The 27,309-nt window shown below is 31.1% G+C and overlaps 5 protein-coding genes across 9 annotated transcripts in view; 3 read left to right on the forward strand and 2 right to left on the reverse strand.

The window, feature by feature from the left end:
• Positions 1–1,672: 1,672 nt before the first annotated feature.
• LOC128887258 (uncharacterized) lies at positions 1,673–8,086 on the reverse strand. The gene is made up of 7 exons (XM_054142963.1): positions 7,371–8,086; positions 7,202–7,297; positions 3,516–3,689; positions 3,161–3,423; positions 2,983–3,087; positions 2,756–2,918; positions 1,673–2,626 (listed from the first exon to the last, which is right to left on the reverse strand). Exons 1-7 carry the CDS (start codon positions 7,837–7,839, stop codon positions 2,454–2,456), a joined length of 1,443 nt encoding a protein of 480 aa, XP_053998938.1. The 5' UTR covers positions 7,840–8,086; the 3' UTR covers positions 1,673–2,453.
• On the forward strand, positions 4,788–7,028 carry LOC128887192 (mitochondrial protein C2orf69 homolog). Of its 3 annotated transcripts, none has more exons than XM_054142821.1 (6): positions 4,788–5,003; positions 5,363–5,520; positions 5,610–5,737; positions 5,810–5,972; positions 6,049–6,325; positions 6,404–7,028. In XM_054142821.1, the coding sequence occupies exons 1-6, from the start codon at positions 4,943–4,945 to the stop codon at positions 6,628–6,630; spliced, it is 1,014 nt and encodes a 337-aa protein (XP_053998796.1). In that variant the 5' UTR covers positions 4,788–4,942; the 3' UTR covers positions 6,631–7,028. The 3 variants fall into 3 exon arrangements, with proteins under 3 accessions (XP_053998796.1, XP_053998805.1, XP_053998814.1); XM_054142830.1 differs by lacking the exon at positions 4,788–5,003 and adding an exon at positions 5,010–5,150; XM_054142839.1 differs by lacking the exon at positions 4,788–5,003 and adding an exon at positions 5,175–5,304.
• Positions 8,087–8,925: 839 nt separating the features above from the next.
• On the reverse strand, positions 8,926–12,340 carry LOC128887144 (T-complex protein 1 subunit eta). The gene is made up of 6 exons (XM_054142688.1): positions 12,181–12,340; positions 11,296–11,556; positions 10,516–10,845; positions 9,971–10,446; positions 9,619–9,888; positions 8,926–9,524 (listed from the first exon to the last, which is right to left on the reverse strand). The coding sequence occupies exons 1-6, from the start codon at positions 12,181–12,183 to the stop codon at positions 9,239–9,241; spliced, it is 1,626 nt and encodes a 541-aa protein (XP_053998663.1). The 5' UTR covers positions 12,184–12,340; the 3' UTR covers positions 8,926–9,238.
• Positions 12,341–13,009: 669 nt separating this feature from the next.
• LOC128887248 (adenylate kinase isoenzyme 1) lies at positions 13,010–23,486 on the forward strand. 2 transcript variants are annotated; one of them, XM_054142949.1, is made up of 5 exons: positions 13,010–13,183; positions 18,889–19,170; positions 20,543–20,668; positions 22,093–22,278; positions 22,873–23,486. In XM_054142949.1, the coding sequence occupies exons 2-5, from the start codon at positions 18,985–18,987 to the stop codon at positions 22,942–22,944; spliced, it is 570 nt and encodes a 189-aa protein (XP_053998924.1). In that variant the 5' UTR covers positions 13,010–13,183; positions 18,889–18,984; the 3' UTR covers positions 22,945–23,486. The 2 variants fall into 2 exon arrangements, with proteins under 2 accessions (XP_053998924.1, XP_053998916.1); XM_054142941.1 differs by lacking the exon at positions 13,010–13,183 and adding an exon at positions 15,416–15,546.
• A 794-nt stretch (positions 23,487–24,280) lies between these two features.
• Positions 24,281–27,309, forward strand: part of LOC128887214 (uncharacterized) — a 144,355-nt gene continuing 141,326 nt past the window's right edge. Inside the window, exons 1-4 of one of the 2 annotated variants that reach the window (XM_054142876.1) lie at positions 24,281–24,823; positions 25,384–25,536; positions 25,601–25,831; positions 26,345–27,275. In XM_054142876.1, the coding sequence (XP_053998851.1) occupies positions 24,577–24,823; positions 25,384–25,536; positions 25,601–25,831; positions 26,345–26,526 (813 nt within the window). In that variant the 5' untranslated portion in view covers positions 24,281–24,576 and the 3' untranslated portion in view covers positions 26,527–27,275. Of the gene's footprint in view, positions 24,824–25,383; positions 25,537–25,600; positions 25,832–26,344 lie in introns of those variants that run through there. The other variant, XM_054142866.1, reaches the window with a different exon arrangement.

A 27,309-nucleotide genomic window follows, 5' to 3' on the forward strand; every position in this document is an offset into this window, starting at 1 on the left:
GGGGGTCATGCGAAATCGAACACTTTTTGGAGTAACATCGCGGATTTTTACGAAATTCGAATATGTTTCAACAAAAATATTTGTATACTCTTTCCGAAGAGTATTATTTGTCGAGAAAGCATTGGTATCGTTCTTTATTTTATAGAGTCATACCACGCGAAGTCGAATACTTTTTAGAGTAACATGTAACGAGATTTGAATATGTTTCAACAAAAATATTTTTATACTTTTTCTGAAGAGTATTATTAGTAGAGAGAGCATTGGTATCGTTCTTTATTTTATAAAGTCATATCACAAGAGTCGGACACTTTTTAAATGAAACAAGATGAAAGAAGAAAGAAGAACAGATCATTAGATGAAGAAAATGAAACATTCTGCCCGTATTGCAACATTTTAAAAGTGTCGCTTTTACAACAGTTTCAAGTTTTGTGCTGTCTTTTTTTCAATAAATTATAACTATCGAACCAGCCAGCGGATGAAAATAAGCTTTCACGGGTTTACAGAGCAAATATAAGAATATCAAAAAAAAATAATTTCAGTTTAAACAAAAGTTTTTTTAATAATTTTTTTTTAATTGTTTCAAACAAATGCCTTATTTGTAAACGACGGTCACTTTTCAAAATTCGAAGATATTGGAAATATAGCCTCGTTTACCCTCTTTATGGAGAAACTTTCACAAAGATGGAAAAATTTTAATTACCAATACGGTAGCACAATACCATTAGCGTTCAATTAAATTAATTTTCATTCAGTCAATTTAAATTACTCCATTCTTTTGGAGGGATATTCTTGTACTTTTTTCAGTTTATTGTTTTCTTGTAGAACACACTAATTGTAAAGATTCTATGAAGATAAGAATCAATCGATAATGTAGTACTAGTATCTTATGGTAATGACTACAAATACTGTGTATTAATAATAAAAAATAAAAGTAAATAAAAAGATATTATGAAATAAAATTAATAAAGCTCAATGTGTATGTGAAAACGTTAAGACTGTTAATTTAGGACATTACACTTGTTAGATAAGTAATTGTAAAAATTTTATGGAGGTAAAAATCGACCGATATTGTAGCAGAAATATCTTATGATGGTAATATAAATAATCAATGTTACTATATATTCAATCATTAGGACATTGTCGCAAGTCTAAAATGAAGAGCCACAATTTTGAACGTTAAAATAAAAAGTGTAACTTTTCATAGGAACAACATTACACATCGATGTATTGTTTTACTAACAAAAAAACTAACAAAAAAATTTGAAAACCAATAAGAAGTTTTATTATTAAACAAACCAAATACAATTATTTCAATCATTAATTAGTACTGAAAGATAAGAATGCGTAAATTACGAAGCAAACTGCCATTCTATGAAAGAAAACTATGTAACCACAATGAGGCGATCAAGAAACACATGATTGGAAGACTAATATGTATAAGATTCCATATGTAATTAAAGCTGATTATAAGAAATACGAAGAGATTGACAAATACGAAGAGAATTCTAAATCAGAACTTTTACTTTCGAATATATACGATAGGAAAACATCGGAAATTATTTTAATAACACTTTGTTTGCAGAAACACACGTTGGTCTATTAAAACAAATTTTTGTTTAATTACGTAAATTTCATGCTATTATTAGTTAAACATAATATGAAAACATTAAAGTTTTAATAAAATAATTATATATTTATTGATGATATAGAGAGCATGTAATTGTAAATACTTGTATATCGAGGTATATAAGTGTATATCAAGAATATCTACATGATAACTTTCAGCGAATAATTACGTTTGACTCACCTATAGCAAGCAAAAATTATTACATAAGATTCTCGGGGTTTCTTCGAAGTGAGGAATATTAAACTTCTAAAATCTTGCTTACAGTAGATAATATGTACCATTAGATTCTCTTAACTAACATATTGAATATGTTATTATAACAATCGAACAACATTTTTGTAAATTATTTACATATCAACTATACTTAACACATTGCGGACGGCTGACTAGATATCTTGTCTTTCATATTACGTCGCCCGACCACTAGGTATGGTTAGAAATAAAATTTCTGATCCGCAATGTGTCAACACGTTCACTGCTGTAGCTTTTTTCATTAATTAGTATTTAACAGTACGGATCGATTACTGTCCGCACTGCGTTTTCACATTTAACGATAAAATGCAAATTGTATGCCTGTAGATTAGAAAATTTCAATAAAAATAGTGGAAAAATGATGAAAATACTATTTTAGCACGCAATGAGGGAAAATCCAGTACAAGATACATATGCCACCGCTGTAGTGAACATGTTAATTCTGAGATTAAATTATGTTAATATTGTGCTTCTTGCAAGTAAAATTTTTAATATTGTGGCAAAAACCTCAGGTACTGCATGTATTGAAAACTAATTAATATAATAAAAATCGTGTTAAATATATTGTCATTTTCTAATGAGGATCTGAATTAAATGTTAATATTCCATGACTATCCATGTTTTCTACAAGTGGTTTGATACCCATAGTCCATATCACTGGTGAATCTGTATCAATGGTTACTTCAGAACAATTATCATATGTATTCGAAGAGCTTACTAAACCTCCAAACTGCATAGTTGCATTATCTGAAAATTGAAACATTTTTTTATTACATTATTTTGTTCACAGATTCTACTCTAGTCTACTTCTAATCTTGAATATGTAGTCTTATATAACTCAAGTATTTATCTTTTATTAGAGCAACTAATACATACTTAAATTCCACTTTAAACCAGTTGTTGTTATACAATTAACAGGTGCACCAATTGGTAAAAGTCCACACCAGCTATTATTTTGCACCAAAATATCCGGAATCCTTATACTATGAAAACCTGGCTTTAAAATCCAAGTTAACGAATTGCTGGCAACATGAATAATCTAGAATAAATAGAATTCAGCAAACGGAATAAAACATTTTGGAAGGATTAAATGTAATAATTACCTGAACGTGTCTGATAAGTTTATCGCTTTTATAAAGCGTGTTAATATTTCCTAGGATATGATCAAATCGTCCTGAAGACTCTACGAACACATACACTGCCTTTAACTAGAAACAATAATATTTCTATCATTAGATATGAATTATAAATAAAACAATTTTGTAATGCAATCAATATTACATTTATATTTTCATTGCTGACATATTCATCTAACTGAAGTAGAGCTTTTGTATAATCCGAATGATTCTGGTCAGGTGTCTCTACAATCGTTGGTCCCATGAATTTTAACTTGTCGAGAACCGTAGGTGAACAACTATCCATATCACCAGTAATTAAATTTGGCATGTATTCATTATATTTTCCAGTTAGTAGATCTATACCCTGCTTTTCTAAATAGTGTAACCACCTTTGAGTTCCACCATCAACAGTAACTTTAATCTGAGCTAAACAATACATACATGTATATGATAAAAATGATCAAGCATGGCTTTCAAGACTTTCCATGATGTAATATCTTCATAGAGAGAAAACATACCTTTTTCCCAAATTTGAAACAAAATGTAATTTTTCCACAAAAGGGGACTGTTCAATATGACTACGGCATACTTGTAACGAGAGGAACAATTAAATATTTCAAGGGGATCCCATACTGTTTTATTTAAATCTTCAACATCTTGCATTATTAGACTTGTTTTAAATGTTCTTGAAACTGTGAATAATGTGTGAAAAACTAGGTTATGAAGAACATATTACGAATATAATTATAATTCGAACTGTTTAAACACTATCAACGAATTTTTGAATTATTAACGTCTTATAAAAGTTAGATTCGACATTTACTATTTTCGTTTTAAGTCACAGCCACCTTTACTACTAGAGGTGGCTGTGTTTAAGTCTTACGTAACAATTGTTGAACTTTATTCGCGACGAAATTCAATTTCGAAATAGTTCTGAGACCACGCATAATTTACATTTAACACTTAAAACTAAGAATAAAAAAGTAAGATTTCTCATATTTACTTCACACTGTTCAGAAACATCAAAAACATCTGTGATAATTCTATTTTGCATGAGAATCATGCTGGAGGAATATGACGATTCAACAATGTACTGTGTACTAGCATACATCAATATAAATTTGATTACTAAAGAATATAGAGGTAATGCAAATAAGATTAATTAATATTTAGTGAATCGCAGAATTGCGTAGTACATTTAAAGAAAAAAATAGTTGATAAATATTGGACGGTTTACGGTCAACAAAATGAATGGTGAACATAAGTATAATTGAGGTAATTTATAAAAAAATTGCAGAAGATATATAATGATGATATGAAATACTAAAAAAAAATTAATGTTTTTCTAGATTATTAAATTAAATTGTTTGAAATCTTTGGATGCTATTTTACAATATATTTTTTTTTTAACACGTTCACACCGGCCGCCGTGTACCACCGGGGGTTCACGCTCACCGCGTGTCTATCAGATGACGTATTCATCCGCGCCGCTCTATGGCGAGAAACACAAGTAGACAAATAACAGCGCCGTCGTCTCCGAAATTGGTATGTAGACGGTAACTCTTTAAATAAATAAAATACATACAAATTAATTGTCTTAAATAGAACCTTAATATTTTTGCCATAATAAGATGGTATTTGATTAGACAAATTCATTGATCTAACATACTTGTAATAATTTAATAGAATTAACATGTGGCGCCATCGGTGGGTAAATGCCTAAGTTTGTGATGGAAATAGTTCTCACTATTGTAGCTAGATGGTGCAATTAACTAAAATTTCATATTTATTGCTGCTTATATTTATAACTATTCATCAAAATAATAAATTTCACATATTAACTACTGTATTGTAGTGGTATGAAGTAAGGAATGGTAGAATCTTGCATTCATGGCAAATAAGCAATATCTGATTAAATGTGACGCGCGTACTTGTCAAATTACGTATGCATATGTATATGTGTACATATGTATATATAACCCGCCACATCTCGTACACTCCCATAGGTAAGGTTTACAATGAATTGTACTCTAAAGTTTAACGGAAATGAATTGTATGTCAATTCTTATTGAGATTTTCTTAACAAATGCTCTCAAAATGGCGTGTGTAGTCACCGAGGTTGAGCGTACTCAAACAATTCCTTTCAAATTAATGTAAATATTAAATAATTATGAAAAACTTATATAACAATAAAGCGAATGTAAAAAATTAAATATACTTGAATCAGGTGAAATGAAATCACAAATTAAAACATATATAATCAATATTTTGGTGACTTTATTTATTTGCTGAATATATTAAAAAAACGTATGATGAAAGTTCAAATATCTGTTTATGATATTTATTACATGAACTTCTATTTTAGATTTATATGAGATTAATTTTCCAAAAGTTATGTCGTTGAAACTTCGAATCTGGAAAAATGTTTCCGGTTTCGCTGGTCGGTGTAACGATATAATTTATTCCCCTCCAAAATTATCAAAATGTCAGGACATTCTTGTATACTGGGGAGGTGATGTACAGGTATACAGTTAATAACAGTACTATTGTGATAGTAATCATGAAATAAATATTTACAATATATTCTTCAAAGTATTATAATCATTTTATAGGATATTCAAGAAAATATGGAGCAACATGCAGATAGTAAAAAATATATAGAATGGAGTCTAGAAAATACCGCTAAAATACTTACAGTAAATTTTCCCAATAAACACATATTTGTTGTTCGACCAAAAAGGTAAAGCTTATAAAAAATTGCCAAGATAATCTGTTTTATGTATTCTTTTTATCATTTTCAATATTGTTTTAGAATGTATCAAACAAGTTGTGCTATGTTTAGCTGTTTTGATAATTTTGTACCATCGAGTGAATATGGCATTCCATCAATTACTCTAAACCATAATGCTTTAAAGCACTTACAAGAATTACTAAAATCTTCTTTAGAACTTGTTAAAGCAAGTAATATAGACGAGGTATATTTCAAGTCACACCTTTTGCATTAAACTATAAATCGTAATTTTTAATAGAAGCGAATATTTGAATTTTTAGGATCCTCAGTTTAGTATTGAGAAAGCAAAATTATCATTAGTAGGTTTCAGCAAAGGCTGTGTTGTATTGAACCAATTACTTTATGAGATCTATTATTACCAAAAGGAATATGAGAGTGAAACTAATACTGAAATTAATAATACTGAATTTAGTAGTACTGAATTTAATAACTTTGTGAAACTCATCAAAAGTATGTGGTGGTTAGATGGTGGACATGGAGGTTTAAAGGATGCATGGATTACAGACATATGGATACTGAGATATTTTTCGAACTTGAGTAATATACTAATTCTCTAAAGAAACGTTTCTTAATTTTCTAGCAGCATTGCTTTTCAAACTTCATATATTATTGTAGGAATAGATGTTAATGTACATGTTACACCGTACCAAGTTCAGGATCCTTATCGTCAATGGATTCGCCAAGAGGAACGTCAATTTTGTGCACTTTTAATGTCAATGAATGTTCCGGTAAAGAGAACTTTACATTTTGCCGACAAACCGAGAAGTTTAGAAAATCATTTTAAAATCCTTACGGTTGTCGGAGATCACACAGCAGAATATCGAGCTACTGATCCTACTTAGAAGTAATGAATTCTAATAAATACTAATTAACAGTATTAAACTGTGTGTTAAATATTTTAAATATCATTACAGTACATATAAATTTTTACATTATTGGAAGATTTTATTTATTTTAATTCTGCACTATAATATTATAACCTAATGTAAAAATATTAATTTTATGTAATACATTAATGTGTTGCATGAAAAAAGTAACCTGTAAATATATTTTTGAATGCATTCATGATATGTCAATTGTGTAATATTTCTAAATAGTTTTAGAATAATTTAAATTTAAAATAAAATATTTAAAACAATGTTTGTATGTTACAAAACTTTATATACAACATAATATTATTCATGTAACACAATTCATAGAAAACAGGAAAATTCACATGAAATAAATATTTTATATTAGATGTTTGATGTTTTAAAAGTTGTTTCAATTATATTGTACTAGCATTTATTTTGACACTTAGTATGATAGTACATTATGCTCCTGGATTCTGAAAAGAATTTTTTCAATTAATATCTATTGTAATCATCTATTGTTCAATCACCCACACACTGATTTTTTAATTAAATTAATTACCATTATTTAAGTGCGATAACTTAACTTCTGCCCATTCATCGGATCCATCACAACAGTCACAGTATCCATCGTTAACTTTGTATGATGGTATCTTCACTGAGGTTTGATTGGTATTATTATTATCATAGGATAAAAACAAATATATAATAAAATATAAGTGATTTAATACCTGTAAATTGTGTAGACGAGATTTCACAATTAAAGAAACCATTATTGCATGCATTGGTGCCAGGCTCATCGCTACCATCAACAGGACAATCACAATAATTGTCATTAATTTTAGAGAAGTCTATCTCTGTCTTTGAAGTAAAACAAACAAATTTTCCACGCGCATTTGGCAAATATTTTGAAATATCTTGATCACGTGTACCACGTAATGATACAATTCTACCATCCTTATCACGAAGAAGCTTGGAATGCAATGGTTCATTCCATTTCGAGTCCACTTTACCAGTAACAATGTAATTAGGTGTTCGTACAGAGCCACTAATTAATTTGCCTACGATTGCTTGGTTAAGTTGTTTAAAATAAAATAACTGATGAGCAACGAAAATAATAGCGGCTACGAACACGCAGATTAATGTATACTTCAATTTTTTTCGAAGAAAACGACGTTTCCATGAGATTTCAGTTTTCATATTTGCCGGTTCAGCGGTTGCCTTCTATTTAATTGGAGTTTGAAATAATTTTTCTTTGCCACGTAGTTTCCCCTTTTAACACTTGCTTGAAGTTTCGTTTTTTAATTCGAAGCATTTGTTACGTATTTTGTACAATTAACAAATTGCGCAAATTTGGTATTTTTTCCTAATCAAAGGTCACTTTACGTTTTATTTACAAACACAATATACAGTTCATACGGACTGTTTTGAACATAGTCACGGTTGCATCTTGTCACATAACTGGTACCCAAACGAAGTTGTCTACAAGTAGCGGTATTCCAATGGTGCATCCAGAAACTACAATAACTACATTCCATTGGTACATCCACTACAATATATTATTTTAAACATTTATCTGCTTTTACATATGTAAATCCAGAAATAATTATTAATCCTTTAGTTAATGCACCATTTAGTATGTACAGTGGAAACTATTTTCAGTATAAACTTGGACATTTTCTCACCGATAACGCCACTAGTACTCGAACCTGCTCACAGTGCGATGATAGCTCAAATTCGATATCGAAATATGTTATAAAGTCTCTCGAGTCAAAATTGTAACAAAAACAATGCTATTTTTATAGTTAAGCGTAATCTAATGATTTCTAAACTCTCGCTAAAGCGTCTCCTTAAATAAATACGGAAATATCTATTCACGAGAAAAATAGTAAGTAAAAACATAGAAAGCATTTTTCTTATCTCACAATATATATGTAAGTATGTATGCTTTCTTTTTTTCCACTAAATTGTTTGTGATTCCAAGTTTGAGAAATGCTCCTCTATAACGATAAATTGTTGTACGCATAGCTTTATTTTTAACATGTTAATTAAAAAAAAAAATGTATTTATTATTAAAATGTCTAGTTTATAAGATGTAGGAAAGAATATATTGTAAAAAATGTTAATTTATTAAGTTTAAAAATTTGAAAATGTTTATAATGTAATAATTAAATAAACGATTATCGTCTCTGTATGTTAATAATGAGATTAACAAGTTATTACAATTTGTTCAAATATGGAAAATTAATTTAATCTTTCTGTTTAAAATAAAATTATACAATAAAATCAATATTATGGTGACTTTATAAATACAAAAATGTGTAATGTTCACTTAAATCATACATATGAAGTACAGTAAAGTAGTAAATTTCATTGTTTGTAATTTTAATGACAGAAATGTTAAAATACTTGTTAGAAATTGCGAAATCTATTTTATCATATATTACAACATAAGAAAGATGTATGCAAAAATTGTATTAGATGTTACAGTGATTCTTAATGGTATAAGCGGATTGTGGCAATACATTTGATGCATGTATTATCAATATTTAGTTTATAAGCTTATCATTCTTTTTCAAGCTGAAAGAATTAGTTTCGTTTACATCGCTCTTCCCATGCCACGACCCATTTGACCTTGTGAATCTTGACTACTTTTAGGATTTTTTATAGTCTCATCCACAGATAAGATAAGGCATGCTGCTTCAACTGCAGCTGTCAGTGCATTAATTTTTACAAGAGCAGGTTCCCATATAAATGCATCCATATTATCACCAATATCTGCCTTCAAAATGTTAACACCATAGGTGTGCATACCGTTGTGCTGCTTTTGTCGCAATTTGTTTAAAATATTTGTTGCATCGTAACCAGCATTGTCACACAATTGTCTGAAAATTATAATAATTATGTAAATATCTATGCTACATACGACTGAAACTACAAATATGACCATGTAAGATTTAAAGATAATATAGAACATACCTTGGTATAACTTCCAGTGCACGCGCTATCGCTCCAATTAAAAGTTGTTCTTTTCCTTCTATAAGTCGAGAAAAATCTCGCAAAGTTTTGGACAGCTGCATTTCCATGGCCCCTCCACCAGCCACGGTGGCATTGGCTTTAAGCATACGTCTTACAACCATGATAGCATCGTGCAAAGACCTTTCAGTTTCCTCCAAAAACTGATCAGCACCCCCACGTAGTATAAATGTGCACGCTTTAGCATTTGCTCCTTCATAGAAGAAATTAAATCTGGAACAAAGTAATTTAATATAGTAACTGTTATCGGCATACTTTCAATGTATATTGATTACTTAATGCTTTATCTAAATACCTTTCTCCACCAACTTGCTTCTCCTGAAACCATGCACATTTACCAAGATCAGATTTCTTAATATCGTGTACTGTTGTTAAGATACAACCACCGCAAGCTTTCATAGTTCTTTTCAAATCCTCGTCAGGAACTCTGCCTGCACAGAACTTATTTCGGTCTGCAAAATATTGCGTAGCAACGTCACCGATAGGTAATTTCGATAATACAACATTTGCTCCGCTCTTGTGAATTTTTTCAAGTTTGTCATACAAAATTTGCCATTCAGCATCAACTACTTTTTGATATTCCGCAACACTATCTACGCGTACTTCAGCATTGTCTCTTTCTGCTTTAAGTTCCAATTCTATGTTCAATAAAGCAATGAAACACTCGCCCTCAGTTCTTTTGGGTTGCATCTCGAATCCAGCATAAGAAAACGTCTTTTTAAAAGCCACCCCATTAACTAATTCTGAGTCTTCTAGTGCTCCTCCAGAAACCTATATTTAAGATATGTTAAAACGATATTTCATATTTTCTCAGTTACAGGTTTTTCTAAATCAAATTACCTTTTTAATGCCAATCATGTTAAGGGGCATCATGTCATCGAGTGTCATTACTGCTTTCACAACTAAACGGCTAAAAAACTGTTTATGGTGATGAAGTAACTTTGAATTCAGAGATGTTTCTGCACAGCGTTGTGCTACTTCTTGTATCTTTGCTACACAACCTTCGTTAATCTTTTCGCTCGATGCATTTATTTTATCAATTGCTACTTGAAGTGCAAGACGAAGAGCTTTAATCATGATACGTGGATGAACTCCTTCCTCGATAAATGGCTTCATTTGATTCAAAAATTCTCCTGCTAGTAAAACTACAGTTGTAGTACCATCACCAACCTATAACAGAAATTAAAATATTATAAGGAAAATAAAACATTTTAATAAAATGTTTGAACTTTATTGAGATAACTATCTATCTTTGAAATGTTATCAGTCTTCAAGTTCTCAACTGTGCTGTTCTCTGCAAGAACATTAACAATGTTTTTACTTATTACATTGCCAATTTATTATGTTACAGAGGTAATATATATATATTTTATTATCTATCCTGGACAAACCCCTAATAAGAATTTTATTTAGGATAGATGAAGAAACAGCATAGGTGTTGCCATGTTGTTGATTTTTCAGCTTTTTTCTAGCTAAAATTTATGACTTCAATTTCCTCTTTCATTCTGCTCAGTATTTAAACATTTACCCTACTTTGTCTTTATATAGTCATTTAATTATATATTATTCCTGCATTTTTCTGATTTTACATATACATAGCATCTATAAAGTATTACTTACTTCTGCATCTTGAGATTTGGCAATATCTACCAATGTTCTTGCCGCTGGGTGAACAATTTCCAACATTCTTAAAATAGTTACACCATCGTTTGAAATAGTGGCTTTTCCATTTTGGTCCACGATAAGCTTGTCCATGCCTCGAGGACCTAAAGTAGTCTTCACGGCATCTACCACTACTTGACATGCATTTATATTTGATATCAGTTGTTGTTTTCCTTGTGAGGCATCAGTGCCTTCCTTGAGTAAAATTATTTGAGGTTGCTGAAAAAAACATGTTCAAATAATCTTCCATAATTATTAACAATAACAATCATGTTAATAATAATAAAAGTAATATACTCTCATGTATCTTCCCATCTTTGATATTTATATTATTTAAATATACGTGCAATTGTATAGTAAAATAGTGATTTTAAGTTTCTTGCGAAATTTGTTAAATTTTACAAGACAAATGAATTAAGAATTAACGTGTATTTCATTGTTCTGTTACTACGTGAAATGTTGATTACAAGTATGATCGATTAGTTTACAGTAAGAATAAGCAAATAGCTATCCCATTAGTAAGATATCTTCCACATGCACATTGTGGGAGTAAACCGAAATTAATCTCCATATAAGGTTAGAACAACCGAACCTATAATACAACGTCATTTTCACGCGGATTAATTTATCTTTGGCGTACATACATCCATATATCCGAATAATTCTGTTAACTATTGTAAAAAAGAATCGTTATTTTGTGAGACAAAATGTATTTCTTTTATTGTATCCTTATAGACAGAAGGCGGTTTCCAGCGAAATTAGTAATATAAATTTATGTTAATATCAATAAACGAAATCTGTACGCATTTTATTGCCGAGTTAAAAATATTGTTTATAACTTACCATTTTTGCTGTTTATTTTACGATTACCCGGTTTTTCTTAATTTCACTCACTGTATGCACGAGCACAATTACTTCGCTAACCTGTAAATGCCTGTAAATCGTATTCGAGACGATTCTGCCAGGATACAAGCGTCAAGACTTTCCGGAAGTAGACATGTTAGAAACGAACGACCAATCAGAAATTAGAATTCAAACTTGCCAACCATTCATATTCTCTGAATCTATCTTTTGAATCTTCTGAATATAAGATAACATATCTTAACATACATTTAATATCGTTTATTTAAAAGAAGTAGTAGTTAACGAAAGAAAATATTTAGAGTAAGCGTTTCAAAATTGTATAGTTCACTGTTTTTAATTATGATTAAAGCAATTTACTGTTTGACTACAATTAACAAATTTGTTTAGCTTAGACATTGCTATCTTATACTATGTTACAATTACCATTCATGTTACAATTAGATTAAATGTTAATTACGATAATGCAACAATTGATACTACCGTTTTCTTATCACGACCTCGTGTTTTTCTGAACGAACAATAGATGGCGTTGATTTAAACGAAAAAAAGAAAATATTTTCATCTATTACGATATTATACCGCAGGGGACAATGTCTGTTCATATTTATGATATTATAATTCGTTGGTATAATTCGTGGCCTGATTACGCGAATAGAAACTAGAATTCAACATTCTCCGCTTATTTATTTTTAGCCGTTGTAACTGTATACTCTACTAGCTCAAATAGTATATATTTATACTGTTTGTCTGATGCCACACAACCAGTTATCTCTCACGAAAGAGCTAAACTACCGAATTTACTTTAGTCTGCTTTAGTCGCGTTACAGCCTTTGAGCGATGTATACATTTCTTTGAAACACATGTCGACGTATAGTTAAAAAAAGTGTATATCCTGTGTTGCACGACGCTTCTTATTTTAAGTGTACATCAACAAAATCGTGTATTTGCATACGCTTCGGATCAAGACAGTCGCGTTAACGAGGTAAACAAAAATAAATTCTACATTCGAAGAATTAAAATAATACTATGCAAAGAATAATACAGTTAGAGTCTGAAACTGTATTGTTTTTACAATTTTATTGTAACTTTTCGTACTCTAAGCTATCTCGTTGCAAAATGTGCAAACTGTACCGTTGAAAGCATGTGATTTATTATAATGATATTTGGTTAGTATCTCTAGATATCGAGATTATCGATATTTGTCGAGAGTCTCTCGTTGGCTAAAGTCTTAAACATGTTTGTTTATCTTCTCAAATTACACCACTTTATATGAAGTGTGCTCGTACACTATCTTCCTTATATAAATGCTTTCTCTCGCTTTCTTCAAGTGTCACACATTCTTTTTCTACGTAACATCAATGTACATGTTTTTGTACATGTCTCAGTATAATATAACATATTTTGTTTTTTTTTACTTTCTCGTGCTACTTGAATGGGAAACTTCAAGGAAACGTGCATTTTTGAAAAAATTGAACAACTCTATCCTGTATAATTCGAGTACAAAGGGTCAATTTATATTCTGCGGTACGTTCAGGGTTAGGGTTATTAGGAAGATGATGGTGCCAAGTACAATGATTTTCGTGTACACGGTTACATACAGGGTGTCTACGTGTAAGTCCGGACATACGCAAGGTGTCAATTTTACAACAAATTTCCAACAAAAAATTACTCTTAGACATTTCCTTTGTGTCGCCTTATTCTCGAGTATTTTCACTTTTAATATTTTTTCTCTGTTTTCGACTTGACACTCTTTAAACGGCCATAACTCTACTACTTTACAGTGCAAACTTAAAAATCAGTACACCATTCAAAAGAGCGTTAAATTTTCCATCTCCTTGATGCAAAATCAAAATTTATTACGTAGGGTTAATAAGTGAAAAATTAGGTCAAACTTTACATTGTGACAATTAAAAAAATTTTGACTTTTTCTCTATCCGTTTTTCGGTTTTAAATACATAGTTGTTTGGCGAGCACTCCTCGGGAAAAACTTCCTCGAAGTCTCAGTTTTTGAATGGGATTTGAAGATGAACAATAATTCTACGGTGGTATTTTAGGGAGAAAATGACTTTTGAATGCAGAAAACGTGTGGGTTTTTAGGTGAAAATCGACATTTTTCAACAAAAATCAACTCGTCACTTTAAAATTAGCTTGACATCGGGTTTGATGTATTTTTTGGTAACACTCCCGAGTCTTCCCAATTAGGAAAAAAAACTAGTTTTTTTTACATGTCAAGCGTCTCCCAGCCGCGTGTAAAACCTGAGTAAGAGGTGAATAATAATTGTTTTTGAACATGTATCCATAGAATTTCATTTTTAGAGACTATTTAATAGTCAAAATCTACCTCGGTGTACCGATAAATGATATAGAGATCGGAACACGATCGATTTCACAAAGCAAAAAATCGATGTTTTCGACACAGGGGATCGGATAAAAGAGTCTAAATTTGAAAAAAATAATTTATTGAAAAAAAAAACAGAACCTTGAGATATAAAAAAACCAGCTTTTTTCCTAATTGGGAAGACTCGGGAGTGTTACCAAAAAATACATCAAACCCGATGTCAAGCTAATTTTAAAGTGACGAGTCGATTTTTGTTGAAAAATGTCGATTTTCACCTAAAAACCCACACGTTTTCTGCATTCAAAAGTCATTTTCTCCCTAAAATACCACCGTAGAATTATTGTTCATCTTCAAATCCCATTCAAAAACTGAGACTTCGAGGAAGTTTTTCCCGAGGAGTGCTCGCCAAACAACTATGTATTTAAAACCGAAAAACGGATAGAGAAAAAGTCAAAATTTTTTTAATTGTCACAATGTAAAGTTTGACCTAATTTTTCACTTATTAACCCTACGTAATAAATTTTGATTTTGCATCAAGGAGCTGGAAAATTTAACGCTCTTTCGAATGGTGTACTGATTTTTAAGTTTGCACCGTAATTTAGTGGAGTTATGGCCGTGTAAAGAGTGTCAAGTCGAAAACAGAGAAAAAATATTAAAAGTGAAAATACTCGAGAATAAGGCGACACAAAGGAAATGTCTAAGAGTAATTTTTTGTTGGAAATTTGTTGTAAAATTGACACCCTGCGTATGTCCGGACTTATACGTAGACACCCTGTATAGTTCGCGCAAACTACACATACTGTATCTATCTTGCGCGCAAGATGCTGACCTTACAACTGTGCACATGCGTGAAAATAACTCCCACCTGATGACGACGAGCCAATGACAAATCGATATGTTCGAAATTTTAACGCGAAAGCTCGAAAGCTTTTACTATTCCTTGTTCCTCTCAGCTGCTGAGACTGAGCAGTCGACAGTGAAATCTCGAGAGTGTCGCATCGCGAGTAGTAAGTATACGGTCACGTGTGTTTCAAGTGTACCCACTTTATTGTTAAATGTAAAGTTACAGTAAAGTTATTCGAATAGTACGTAATCCTAAGGAGTTCTCTAATTGTACCGGTTTTACTATTTAAATTTCATCGCTATTTAATTATTTAGTACGCGTTATATGGAATAGTACTTACGATAATTAATACTTTAACTGCTGGAAAAGGATTTCCTTAGGATATATTAGTATACATTAATTTAAATTGACAGTAATTTCACTTACGATACATTACATCTTTTACATTTTTACTGCTAAAGAAAGAGTACAAATTTTGATTTAGTTAATATATTAGGTGTAGAAATTAATTCTGTATCTTTACATTCACACATTTATAATTCTAGTTTAAGTAGAAATATTCGCTCGTCATTTTGTTGTTAGAGTACCAAACTTTTGAGTGTACCTAATCTTCATTGTAATGAATTTTGCTCATGATTGTTCTTCTGACAGATTACAAGTGGACTTGGCAATTACTAGATGTAGAAATTAATTCTGTAGCTCTGCATTTAATTATTTATGTTTCCCTTTACAAATAAATGGTAGGTTTAGTTTAGAAAGACAGAGAATTAATTTCCACACCTAATATTATATTTTACCAATATTATTGTACAGTATACAGTCTGAGAAAAGATAGAAACACTATAAATTCAGAGAAGAATTGAATGTTTAGTACTCCTTTTACCTTTGCGACTGCGTCTTCTAGAACAACATTCATATCATTTTTAATTATTTTACTTGGAATGTTTTGGTTCGTAATATCTCAAACATTTTTGGGCTCGCTTTTGCCTTGAGTTCTGTCCAAATATTCCCAGACATGTTCAATAATATTTAATTCATGATGTTTGGGTGACCTACTCGTAACTTTTAATGTATCATTCTCCTCTAAATCTTTTAAATAATTTCTTACAATTTTATTACATTTATACGTAGAATATTATGTATGTATTATGAATGTATAAAACGCAATATTTATTTCATTGACATATATTTATTTAAGTGTTATGCAAGCTTCGGTTGAAATAAAAGAAAAACCTTGCTGTATCATCTAACTAGGCTGCATATGATTTTTATCAAACATACTTTTGTCGGTGGTCGCGCCAATTTTCAGTTTCCTCATTAGGAGAAGCACATAATACGTATACTTGTCGCTACATCATTGAAATGATACTGTTTCGCGATAGTATGGTAAAAATGTTGTAAATCATTCGAGATAAACAAATACGATTCTTCGTTTAGGCAAATTATATGGATACACATCGAGATTTAATAAAATAATATACAAAAACAATGCAATTCGTTTATTGGAAAAAAACATATATGTAAAAAAATGTACATTTACGTGTATTTATAAAATAAAATTACAATCGATGTTTACGAATTGAGGAAAAAATGGAAAACGTAAGCGATTGGTACTAGCATTTACTATTTCGAATAATATTATCGTTATAATATTATTATTCAGTTCACCATTAATGAGAATAATATTTGAATATTATTATTATAATATTGCTACTGCGAACAGTGATTGTACTGAGTATCTGCATTTTTTATTTAGTTTACGAGTATTCACGTATTTTTATTTAATTTAGAAATGATGCAATTAAGCCATCATTTTAAAATAGAAAATAGTATACGATGATGTATCATTTATACACAAGACCACGGACAATTGCTATTAACTATTTATATCACCGCCACGCATATCAACGTAAATTTATATAGCCACTGGGCTGTGCCTAATGCATAACGTTCAATCTTACTGCGAAACGCTCATGTATGAAAATTGCCTTAAAGTTCAAGGGAAACACGAAGAGAGAGAATAGAAGAGACAAAGTATGTACATCGATCGAGACAGTATAAATAACAAGGCCAAGTATTTTGGAAATGGCCAAAACTCTCAATACAGCGATACTTAAAATTACAGAAAATTTTATTCAAGTTTATAAAACGAACTTTCTTCCAAATTCTAGTAGTTAACTTTTTCTCTACCTTACAATGTACACAGAGCACTGTTTTATATTTAATTGTAATTTTTGTTTAGCAGTCGATGCTTTGATAATTGTAACTTATATGAAAGCATTGCAAAGAAAATCATCTTTTGCTAAACATACTATATTCTGATGTTTATATACATATTGCATATCCAAGAATAAAGAGTCAAACAAGAACACGAATTATAGGGTGCGGGATTGGTCGTGTAGGAAAAGCGGTCGACTGTGGATCGGAGGATCGTGGATTCGAATCTCCGTACCTTATTTTTCGTAGAGACTCCTACAATACGTACACAAACAAATATGCAAAGATAAAATAAAAAGTTTACTATATAGTACATGTAGGTACGTGATACGAAGATATTCTACAGTCGTATTAGTCTTCGATACTTCGAAATCTACGATTAGAACTTGTGCACAAACATGTAATAGGATATACAGTGGGTGTAGAAAGTATTCATACACCGATCAATTTCCAAAAAAACTATGTAAAATTGTAATTTATTAACTTATTTTTTATAAACAATGACATTCTACACATTCTCGGAAATCTCTAGAGTAGATAGAGCACAAAAAAAAAATAGCTATTTATGTAAGTTGCGAAATTAAGAAGGAAAAAAGAATTAATCGATAGAAATATTGAAGCAATAAGTATTCGCACAACTGTTTAATTTTTAAAACTTGATTAAAGAGAAAGAAATTTACATTAATTTACAAGTATCTAATACTTCCTTTGTGGATTTCCTTTTGATTTTATAATTATTGTAACTTTTCTAAGCATTAAATGAAGTAAATTAATTTATTAGTAAATAATTATTAGTTATTCGAAGTAGGATCTTCTTCCATTCCTCTATTGGAGCCTTTTTTAAAAGTACTTTACTAGAAATTTGATGTTTTCTAATTCGTACGGAACAATAAACTAATGTATTTACGTTACAAATTCTACTGTAAATGGTTCGTCATAAGAATCGTACAAATACTTATTGCTTCTATACTTTTACCCACTTTTCGCATTCTTTTGTTAATTTCACAAATTATATTAACTAGTAAATGTTGTTCGGACTATATCTATCATAGTGATTTCCGAGAATATATAAAATATCATTGATTATAAAAAAAGAAGTTAAGAAACTACAATTTCACACAAAAGTTCCTTTTCTTCTATCATCGATTAGAAATAAAACGCTTGCGTAACATGCCTTGGGCGGAGTTAGTTTGTTTATGAATCATTCGTGCCTCATTTGTCTGGAAAATTTAACCAAGAAACTACAACATCGAAATTAAAGTAATGCCCGGGAATAAATTCTTGATAGAGCGAGGAGCAAGGGAGGTCGAAGAGTTTCTGTAAGACACATTCAGAAAGAGAACTTGTGTCGAGCACCGCGGAACAGCCACGAAACTGCGAAAACATGAAGACAATATGGATAATTGGTGGACCGGGATGCGGCAAAGGAACACAATGCGAACGCATAATCGCGAAATACGGATTGTACCACATCAGCAGCGGTGATCTCTTGAGGGAAGAGGTTGCCAGTGGCAGTCCCAGGGGAGCTTCCCTTCAAGAGTTAATGTCCAAAGGTCTATTCGTCCCGACGGTAAATTACCTATATTATATTTTCATCGTACACAGGGTGTCACGTGTAAATCACCCGGTGTTTCCTTAAAAATCTATTATGGTATCGACATAATCGTTGTTACTGGAACTGCACACGTATAATCTTTCAGATTATTCAACAAAAGGTAACCATGTATGCATAATAGGGTGGTTTTTACTTCAATGATCTTTGATATCTAGTTTACATGCTCGCTGAATATCTAGCAAGTACATACAAAAAATTCTTGCAAAATTTGAGCTCTTAATTTCAACACTAACACGTGCCCCAAACCTTCAAAAGTTCTAAATTTTTTCAATTGGTCACTCATTTTTTTGTATAACTCCGTTAATAGTCGATGAAATAATTTGAAATTTGACAGAGTTATAATAATAGAGTTTATAATAATAATAATACTTTACTTATAATAATAGGAACAATGTCTAGCCCTATATCAATAGCCCTACAAATTTCAAATTTTTTCCTAATTATTTCCTTACACATCCGCCAAGTTAGCGGCGCCAAGTAAATATGAAGTTATTTTCTGTACTTAAAATATGTTTGTAATATTATTTAAAATGTATTAGGTATGAACTTATTTATTAGTTTTTATAAAACTTTCACAAACAAAAATTCTTTTTCAGGTAATTCAAAATTTTGTGAATTCTTATTGAAAAAGAAAGAAATCATTGAAATATGGGTAATAACTACCCTAATGGATAATTACTTAATTTTTCGAAATGAACCCTCTAATTTGCGCTTAACGCAATAGATAAACTACATCGAAATTATAGAATTCATTAATACAGAAGGCGCATTTAATGATACAAGGTGAATAAATATAAATAGCATTTGCATTAAGAATTCATCCATAAGATATAAATCTTAATCATAATATCAAAGATAAAGTTGAATTAATTGATAAAATATAAGACGTTAATCCTATTATGTTTATTAATATAATAAATATTCTTAACCCAATAAAGATAATAATATTAGATAATACAAAAAATTTGTGTTAATGATAATTTAATAATAATAGTATATTTCAACACAGTTTGTCTATTGCATTCATCATCAAATTGAAGGGTTTATTTTGAAAAATCAATCAGAAATGTATGTATTGGTTACCTTCCAATTGAATTAAAGAAACGTAATGTACACTACTCGCACAATAAAACGGAGAAAATGAAATGATATTACTAAAAATTTACGAGATGCAACGAATGGAAAGCAATATGAAGAAAGCAATTCGTGTAATCGTTCGTAAAATTGTGGTATACAGTAACATCGCTTAGCATAATGTGTGAAGATCCTCGTGATGTACGAGCGAACCTTGCTTTTCTTAGTGTGAAGATCATATGGTTTCCGCTAGGACATTGTGCTGGACCTCATAAGGGAACGGATGGAGAAAGCCAAAAAAGAAGGAGCCACTAAAACTGGATTCCTCATCGATGGATACCCTCGTGAATTAGAACAAGGCAAACTTTTTGAGGAGAAGGTAAGTCTTACCGTATCAGTCATCGAACAATTTTGTTTTTATAGAGGAAATCATTATCTTTGATCTTTGGGGAAAACGAAGGTTTGGGTTTAAGACTCATCTACTTATTGTAATATTTAATACTGTGGTAGGTAAGAATTTACTAGCGCAGTGCGACATGAAGTTGCTCCTATATGTTATTTAACGAAATTTGCTTCCATTTGACTGAGGAAGTGAAAAATAATTATTACAGACAATTTTAGATTTTGATGACAATTGAATTAGGTCTCACTGATATAAATTACTTTAAAAATAAATGGAACTTGACATTACAAATTTTAATTTGTATCATGCATTGGAAATTACGAGGGGATGGTTTGAAATGGGGCACTGGTAAATCTAATGACGGCCTTGTTAAGTAAAAATTGATTATGGTACATGGATTATGGTGGAATTATCTAATTTTTGTCGATCATCCTGTTTTTCGACTAGTTAATGTCGGTTAATACCATATCGTTAACCATATTTATCAGTAGCAGTACAAGTAGAAATAGTGAGTAATAGTCAGACGCGTTAACCAAGTCATGCTCAAGTATCTTTTCACATTTACATTAATCTTTTGGCAGCGAAGAACGTATACACAGGGTGCGGCTGAATAACATGTTCTAACGGGAACGAGGTGGTTCCTTATGAAAAAATAAGAACAAAGTACAAAATAAAATTTGTTCATTTAAAGCTTAGTGTGGCAGAAAATCGAGTTTAAAAATCCTATTCGTATCCTGTTACGGCTGACAATAAGTTACGGTTCGTCGAACATCGTATAATGCGTATCATGTTTATAAACTGTGTCTCTACTCGGGACTTAAAAATTACCGATTTCAAGAAAAAATACATAGAAGATTTTTAACGAACAACATTTTATTTTATCAATTACGTAACTTACAATTAGACGTAACAGCAAACGTACGATGGATTTTCGACTTTTTGATGATAGATATCGCTGAATTTTACAATGTATCTGTACAAAATTTATAAGATTTTCGACGAGTAATGGACTTTTAAGTTTTGAATTTTTGAGATAAACTGTGAACACAAAATAGTTTCGTCTTGTCATTCTCTATATGGAGACATTTTTAAAAAATTAATTTGACGAATTTAAAAATTTCGTCTATTTGGACGGGACGCTTAAACTACATCACTTTATTAGAAATTTTCTTATGTAAATTGGCAAAAGTATCGTTCAAAGTATGTACTCGTAATACATGTGAGAAAAATTTATAGCAGACATTTAATATTAGACTTAAAAGACATTTCCGTATTAAAACTGGCAAAAGTATTATAAGAAAAGTTTATCTCAGACATTTATATTTGACATAAAAGAGTTGAGAATTGATAACGACAACAAATTTTTAAGGTAATACCATAAAAGAGCATAATGAATTTAGGTTTGTCCTGCTGACAAGATAATTTTCTTTGATGTCTCGAACGAAACAATGATGAAAAGGCTGATGGGTCGTGCGGCTGTCTCGCAAAGAGCCGACGATAACGCGGAAACGATAAAAAAAAGAATTGAAATATTCAATGTGAAAAACGGAGAGATCGTCGAACATTACAAGGACAAAGTCGTAAGAGTAAGTATTCAGGAGAACAACATTTCTAGCTACGTAACAAAGATGGGCAAAATTTTATTTGAATAATAGGTAACGAACAAACTCACAATGTAGAAATTTATTTATGAAATTTGTTTAATCGAACGATTCAATTTTTAGTTTATTTCCGAAAGAAAACCTTTCATGAATCTTTCTCACGATTATTAAAAATAATTACATTATTCATTCATTTTGAAATTGTACATTCTACATATAAGCTAGATAAACTATTGTTTATTATTTATTGTTTATTTATTTGCCATACGAATCAAGCATCTAGAAAGGGATTTTGCCCATCTTTGCCACATAGTATACCTTCATTATACAATAAAAGAAGAACATGTCTAACTTCAGCTGAATAAAGTTAATTTGATCGAATCTTCAGTACCACAGGCAACAAAACAGTAGCACAAGTAGAATGTAGTATTTACTTTTCAGTCGGTTGTAAATTGTCGAATATAAAGCATTTGTTTATTTTTACGTTTTGTAAGAATACTATATACTATACTATACTATACTATACTATAGAATACTAATATACTATATGATAAATTAACCATGATACATTTTGTTTAGATCAATGCTGAAGGCACTGTGGATGAAGTGTTCGCAGAGGCGACGAAAGCGCTCGATCCATTGTTTGCTTAAACACGCGAAAGACTATGCAAGTTCTCGTTTAGGAACGCCTAATAATTCAATCTGATTTTCCCGTGGTTTCAAAATGAAATTCAACATAGAAAATACATATTTTACTGTCATTGATTTTCGTAAATCAAACACTCTATTATAAGTTTCTAGGAAAATTACTTAACGGGTTAATTGACATTAATTTGTTACGAATGAAACTGCGGATTTTATGAGTTTATGAAAAACATTTGTTAAACGTATGCAAAATATATTTCACAAGTTAATATAATATCCGTGTATATTCTACATACGTTTACCGTATGTTTCTGACGTGTATTTGTATATGCCATAAACGTGTAAAATCCGTAGCCTAGTTATAAATTACAATAGGATATCTACGTCGCAAATCTCAAGTACCTGCTCTAAATAGCAATATAGAAGAAATTTACTTCTAAACTAATCTGACATGTCCTAGAAAGTACCTGCTGCTATTTATTACTGTTAAATCATTCATAAATTTACTGTCTGTTTCAAATAATAAATAAAATGTATATATTTTAAAATTCATTTTCCTTTATTACTATATCCCTCATTCAAATTATTTCGTTCCTCAATTTATAATATGTTTTCTTAGGCTTGTACTTGATTAATTGTATTTTATTAAGTATTTTTTATATCTTTTTACAGAATTTTTAGTACTACTATTCACGCGTACCTTCTATTTTTTAACGGGCCAGAATTTGGTCGAAACATGTGGTCGAATATTATACAAAATTTCTAAACTATTTATTCTAACATGTCGTTTTATTAACAGATCATTAAATGCTTTCACGTTGACCGATTAAAAAAATACATTATTTGTTTTTAATTCAATCATATACAGTACATTGTAACAAAAGTAAATCATATAGTAAATAATAGTAAATTCTATCGTCACAGATATGGAAAACTTTAAATAATTTGTAATGTACAAGATGGTCCCCTTGCTCAACTTGATTAACTGTTAAGGTATGCATTTTACGACAAATTTCTTATAGAAAAGTTGAAATGATACAAAGGGGCACATTCTGTAGTGTACATTTTTTTTTGTTTCATTAATTCAGGCATTTTCAAAATAGTATAATTTTGATGTCAGTATATCGAAGAACGTAGAATTCTGAGTTGACAAAGTATTTTGCTTTGGTTTACTTTATTTACAGCTCGATATTGTATTAGTATAATATATACACTAATCATACATCAGTCTTATATTGAATCTTAACATTCTAATAACATTCCATAGTGTTAGTACTATAGCTCGGGTACCTCGAGATAGCTAAACCCGTACTGCAGCTACAATCAAACATAGCTACAGCCCCTGACGGCTAAAAAAGTATTAACCTTTATTATCGTAATTAAATTGTCGAGAGACGACGCGAAACTACTCGTTAACTGTTAGTTAACGATCAGTTAATTACCTCAAGTTTCATCGAAATTCAATTCCTGCCAACTGTTTGGGGTTTTATTTCCGTCCTCACATTGTACGCGTGTCACGTTGGCGTACAAGTTAATTAGCTCTGAATTACGCTTCCGTGGCGGAATTGTGACCAAGTATCGGGAATGTGCGACGAACTGATCAGATTCACGTGAGCATTCAATCGTACGGGCCTAAAAATGAATCGCGTGGGTGTGATTTTGGTGGTTTCGACGGCATGCTTAACAAGAAACTTAATTTCGTCCGATCGTTGCTGCGAAATAAATTCCAGACAGTTACCATATTACAAACTGATAAGATCCAATGCTCGTTCGAATCAGGTGATACTGTCGAGGACGACTGTCGCAAATGTGAACGAATGCAAAGAGTTTGCATTAGCCAAGAAAGCTTTGGCGTTTAATTACGGGTTAGAAACCGATCGTCGTGGTAAGATCAAATTTTAGTGTTTTATTGTTAGGCTACGTATGCAACATAACAATATGCATTTATGCGAGAGAAGTTTTGCGTAGGTATATAAAACGTTAGAGATCAAAGATCAATTGTTCAGAAAGAACTACAGCTGCAGACATATTTTTTAATTAAAGTTGATATCTATGGGAGCGTGTTTCTAAAAACTCATTTAAATATTTAACTATTTTCAATATTCTTGAAAGATTGCAATCAAGACACATTCTCAAGTCTACGTATTTTGTAAGAAGAACAATTGATTGTTTGGTATGAAAATCAGACTGCTCACTTAATAAACTACTAATCATCAATTAATAAGGTCTTGTTGATTATCCAGATAAAAATTTATTATAAATTATTCGAATAATGGAAATTCCTGTTTCCAATTCCTTCAATTTGATTTTCTCGACAATAAACCAGGTACAAGGTACAAGACGATTTTACTCCACATTCCGAATTTTTCGTTCATTTTGTCTTGCCATATACGAATTTATGTTGCAAAGATCTAACCACAAAAAGATTTTGTTTTATCAACACAGAATGGAACTTTGATACTCGGCGTAAAAGAAGTAACAGAGCATCGAAGATTATGTGCCAAGCCCTTGAATGTCCGGAAATTCATCATTTCACGACATTTGTGAAGGACAAAAATTACAAATATTATAGCATGTACCCCAACAACGTTTCTATTGGTAAATTTAAATAACGAATCAGTTTCACATACACGAGCTAAAAAGTTTTGCAATCTACTTTTAGACACAAACTTTACGCTGGCTTGCATCCCTAGGACAGGAATATTCGTGTTCTCGAGTAATAACTTGAATTACAGCCAGGCACAAATTTCCTGCCAGAAAATGAATGCATCGCTTGCACACGTAATTAGCGAGGAACGTACGAACGGTCTCGCAAGATATATCTCGGAAAATGCACCCACGTTTGTTGGACTCAGCAATCGTGACCATGAGAACATTTGGAAGAACGAGTTTGGTACTTAAAATTTATCAGTATTTCCTATTGCTAAACGCTCCTCCCGATTATTGTTTGCTACATTGTAGGGAATGTCATTTTTAATTTAAGTTTTGGCTACTAATTCCTCTTGTTTTGTTAACTGAAATTATTATTAAATGAGATTAGAGGATATATCGATTTAAACAGACCAAAACGGTTCTTTAAATTTAATTTACAACTCCGCGACAATATGATGGGAGACTTGTGTATATAGAGGTGTTTTTTCATCCCTCAGAGGCAATGCAAAAAAAATAATGGCAAGTGAATGCGAGTCGATGGCACCTCTCCATTATCTGATCATTTCTAAGCACTTTCCTTCCTTAAAAGATTGATTGTTTGACCCGCTACCTAGATCGCACTGATTTTTTTCGAAAATGATACACACCCCTTTGCAAAGTGCACATTTTCCCAAGTAATTTGAGAACATTAAAATGTCTGTACCACTTCTTTTTTTATCGAATTATGCCATTTTTAATTTATTCGTACGTTCAGATCGAAGAAGGATGAATTTAACGCATGATACAAATTTTCAGAAGAACCTCTTTCATGTTTTATGTATCGAGCATGGGCTGAAGGTGAACCATCGCATTCAAAAGGATGCGTTGGTCTCGTGCAACCATTTAAATCAGAACCTGGTCCCTTCTGGAGAGTTGTGCCTTGCGATAGCACATTAAATTTCATTTGTGAAGTTTCGCCAACATATCGACTTTTACATAATTAAAAACATTGGAGTTTATAGCAAGATGTTCTTAAAGTCATGAGCATAATTGCTTACTGTACTAAAATAAATTAATTTAAATAATTTTAAGTCATACCGTTACATCCATTACCTTGGGTTTGAAAGCGACCAGCTCGGCACTCTAAAGAAATAAGCGGCTCGAATAAACCGAGCAATCGGAAAGAAAGGAACAGTTTGAACGTACTCCAAGATTGCCGATTTCTTTAACCCTTTGCGAACGGGAGCATTTTCAAGCTTAACACAGCGAATGCGAAGAATATTATTTATTTAACTCTTTGCACCCGAAGAATTTTTCTTTGACTCGACTATATCAAAAGATTCTGCTAACGAGCAAGCCTCAAGTAATAAATGGGATGCATCATTGCTCTCAGACGAATGAGCAGTACCGTAATTGTTAAAGAGTATAGTTTATTATTCATAACATTCATTGCATTCATATTTTGCTACATATAAAAGCACGAACGACAGTATTTCTTGTATTTCTTTTTTTTTTTTAAGTTAGTGGACACAAAAATGGTATGTCATCTGCATATTCATAAAATTTTACAATGCATTTACCATAATTCAACTTCTAATTGTTGACATGTTATTAAAAATTGACTGATATCAAATTTTTTTAATTACATAAATAAATATGTACATCGAAAAGGGGGTCCCTTGAACTAGGCAACCTATTTATACAGATATGTCGGGCCGGTTGCCTGCTCGTAGGCGTAAA

The sequence above is a fragment of the Hylaeus anthracinus genome, unplaced genomic scaffold, assembly GCF_026225885.1.
Source record: "Hylaeus anthracinus isolate JK02 unplaced genomic scaffold, UHH_iyHylAnth1.0_haploid 0, whole genome shotgun sequence".
NCBI classification, from domain to species: domain Eukaryota; kingdom Metazoa; phylum Arthropoda; class Insecta; order Hymenoptera; family Colletidae; genus Hylaeus; species Hylaeus anthracinus.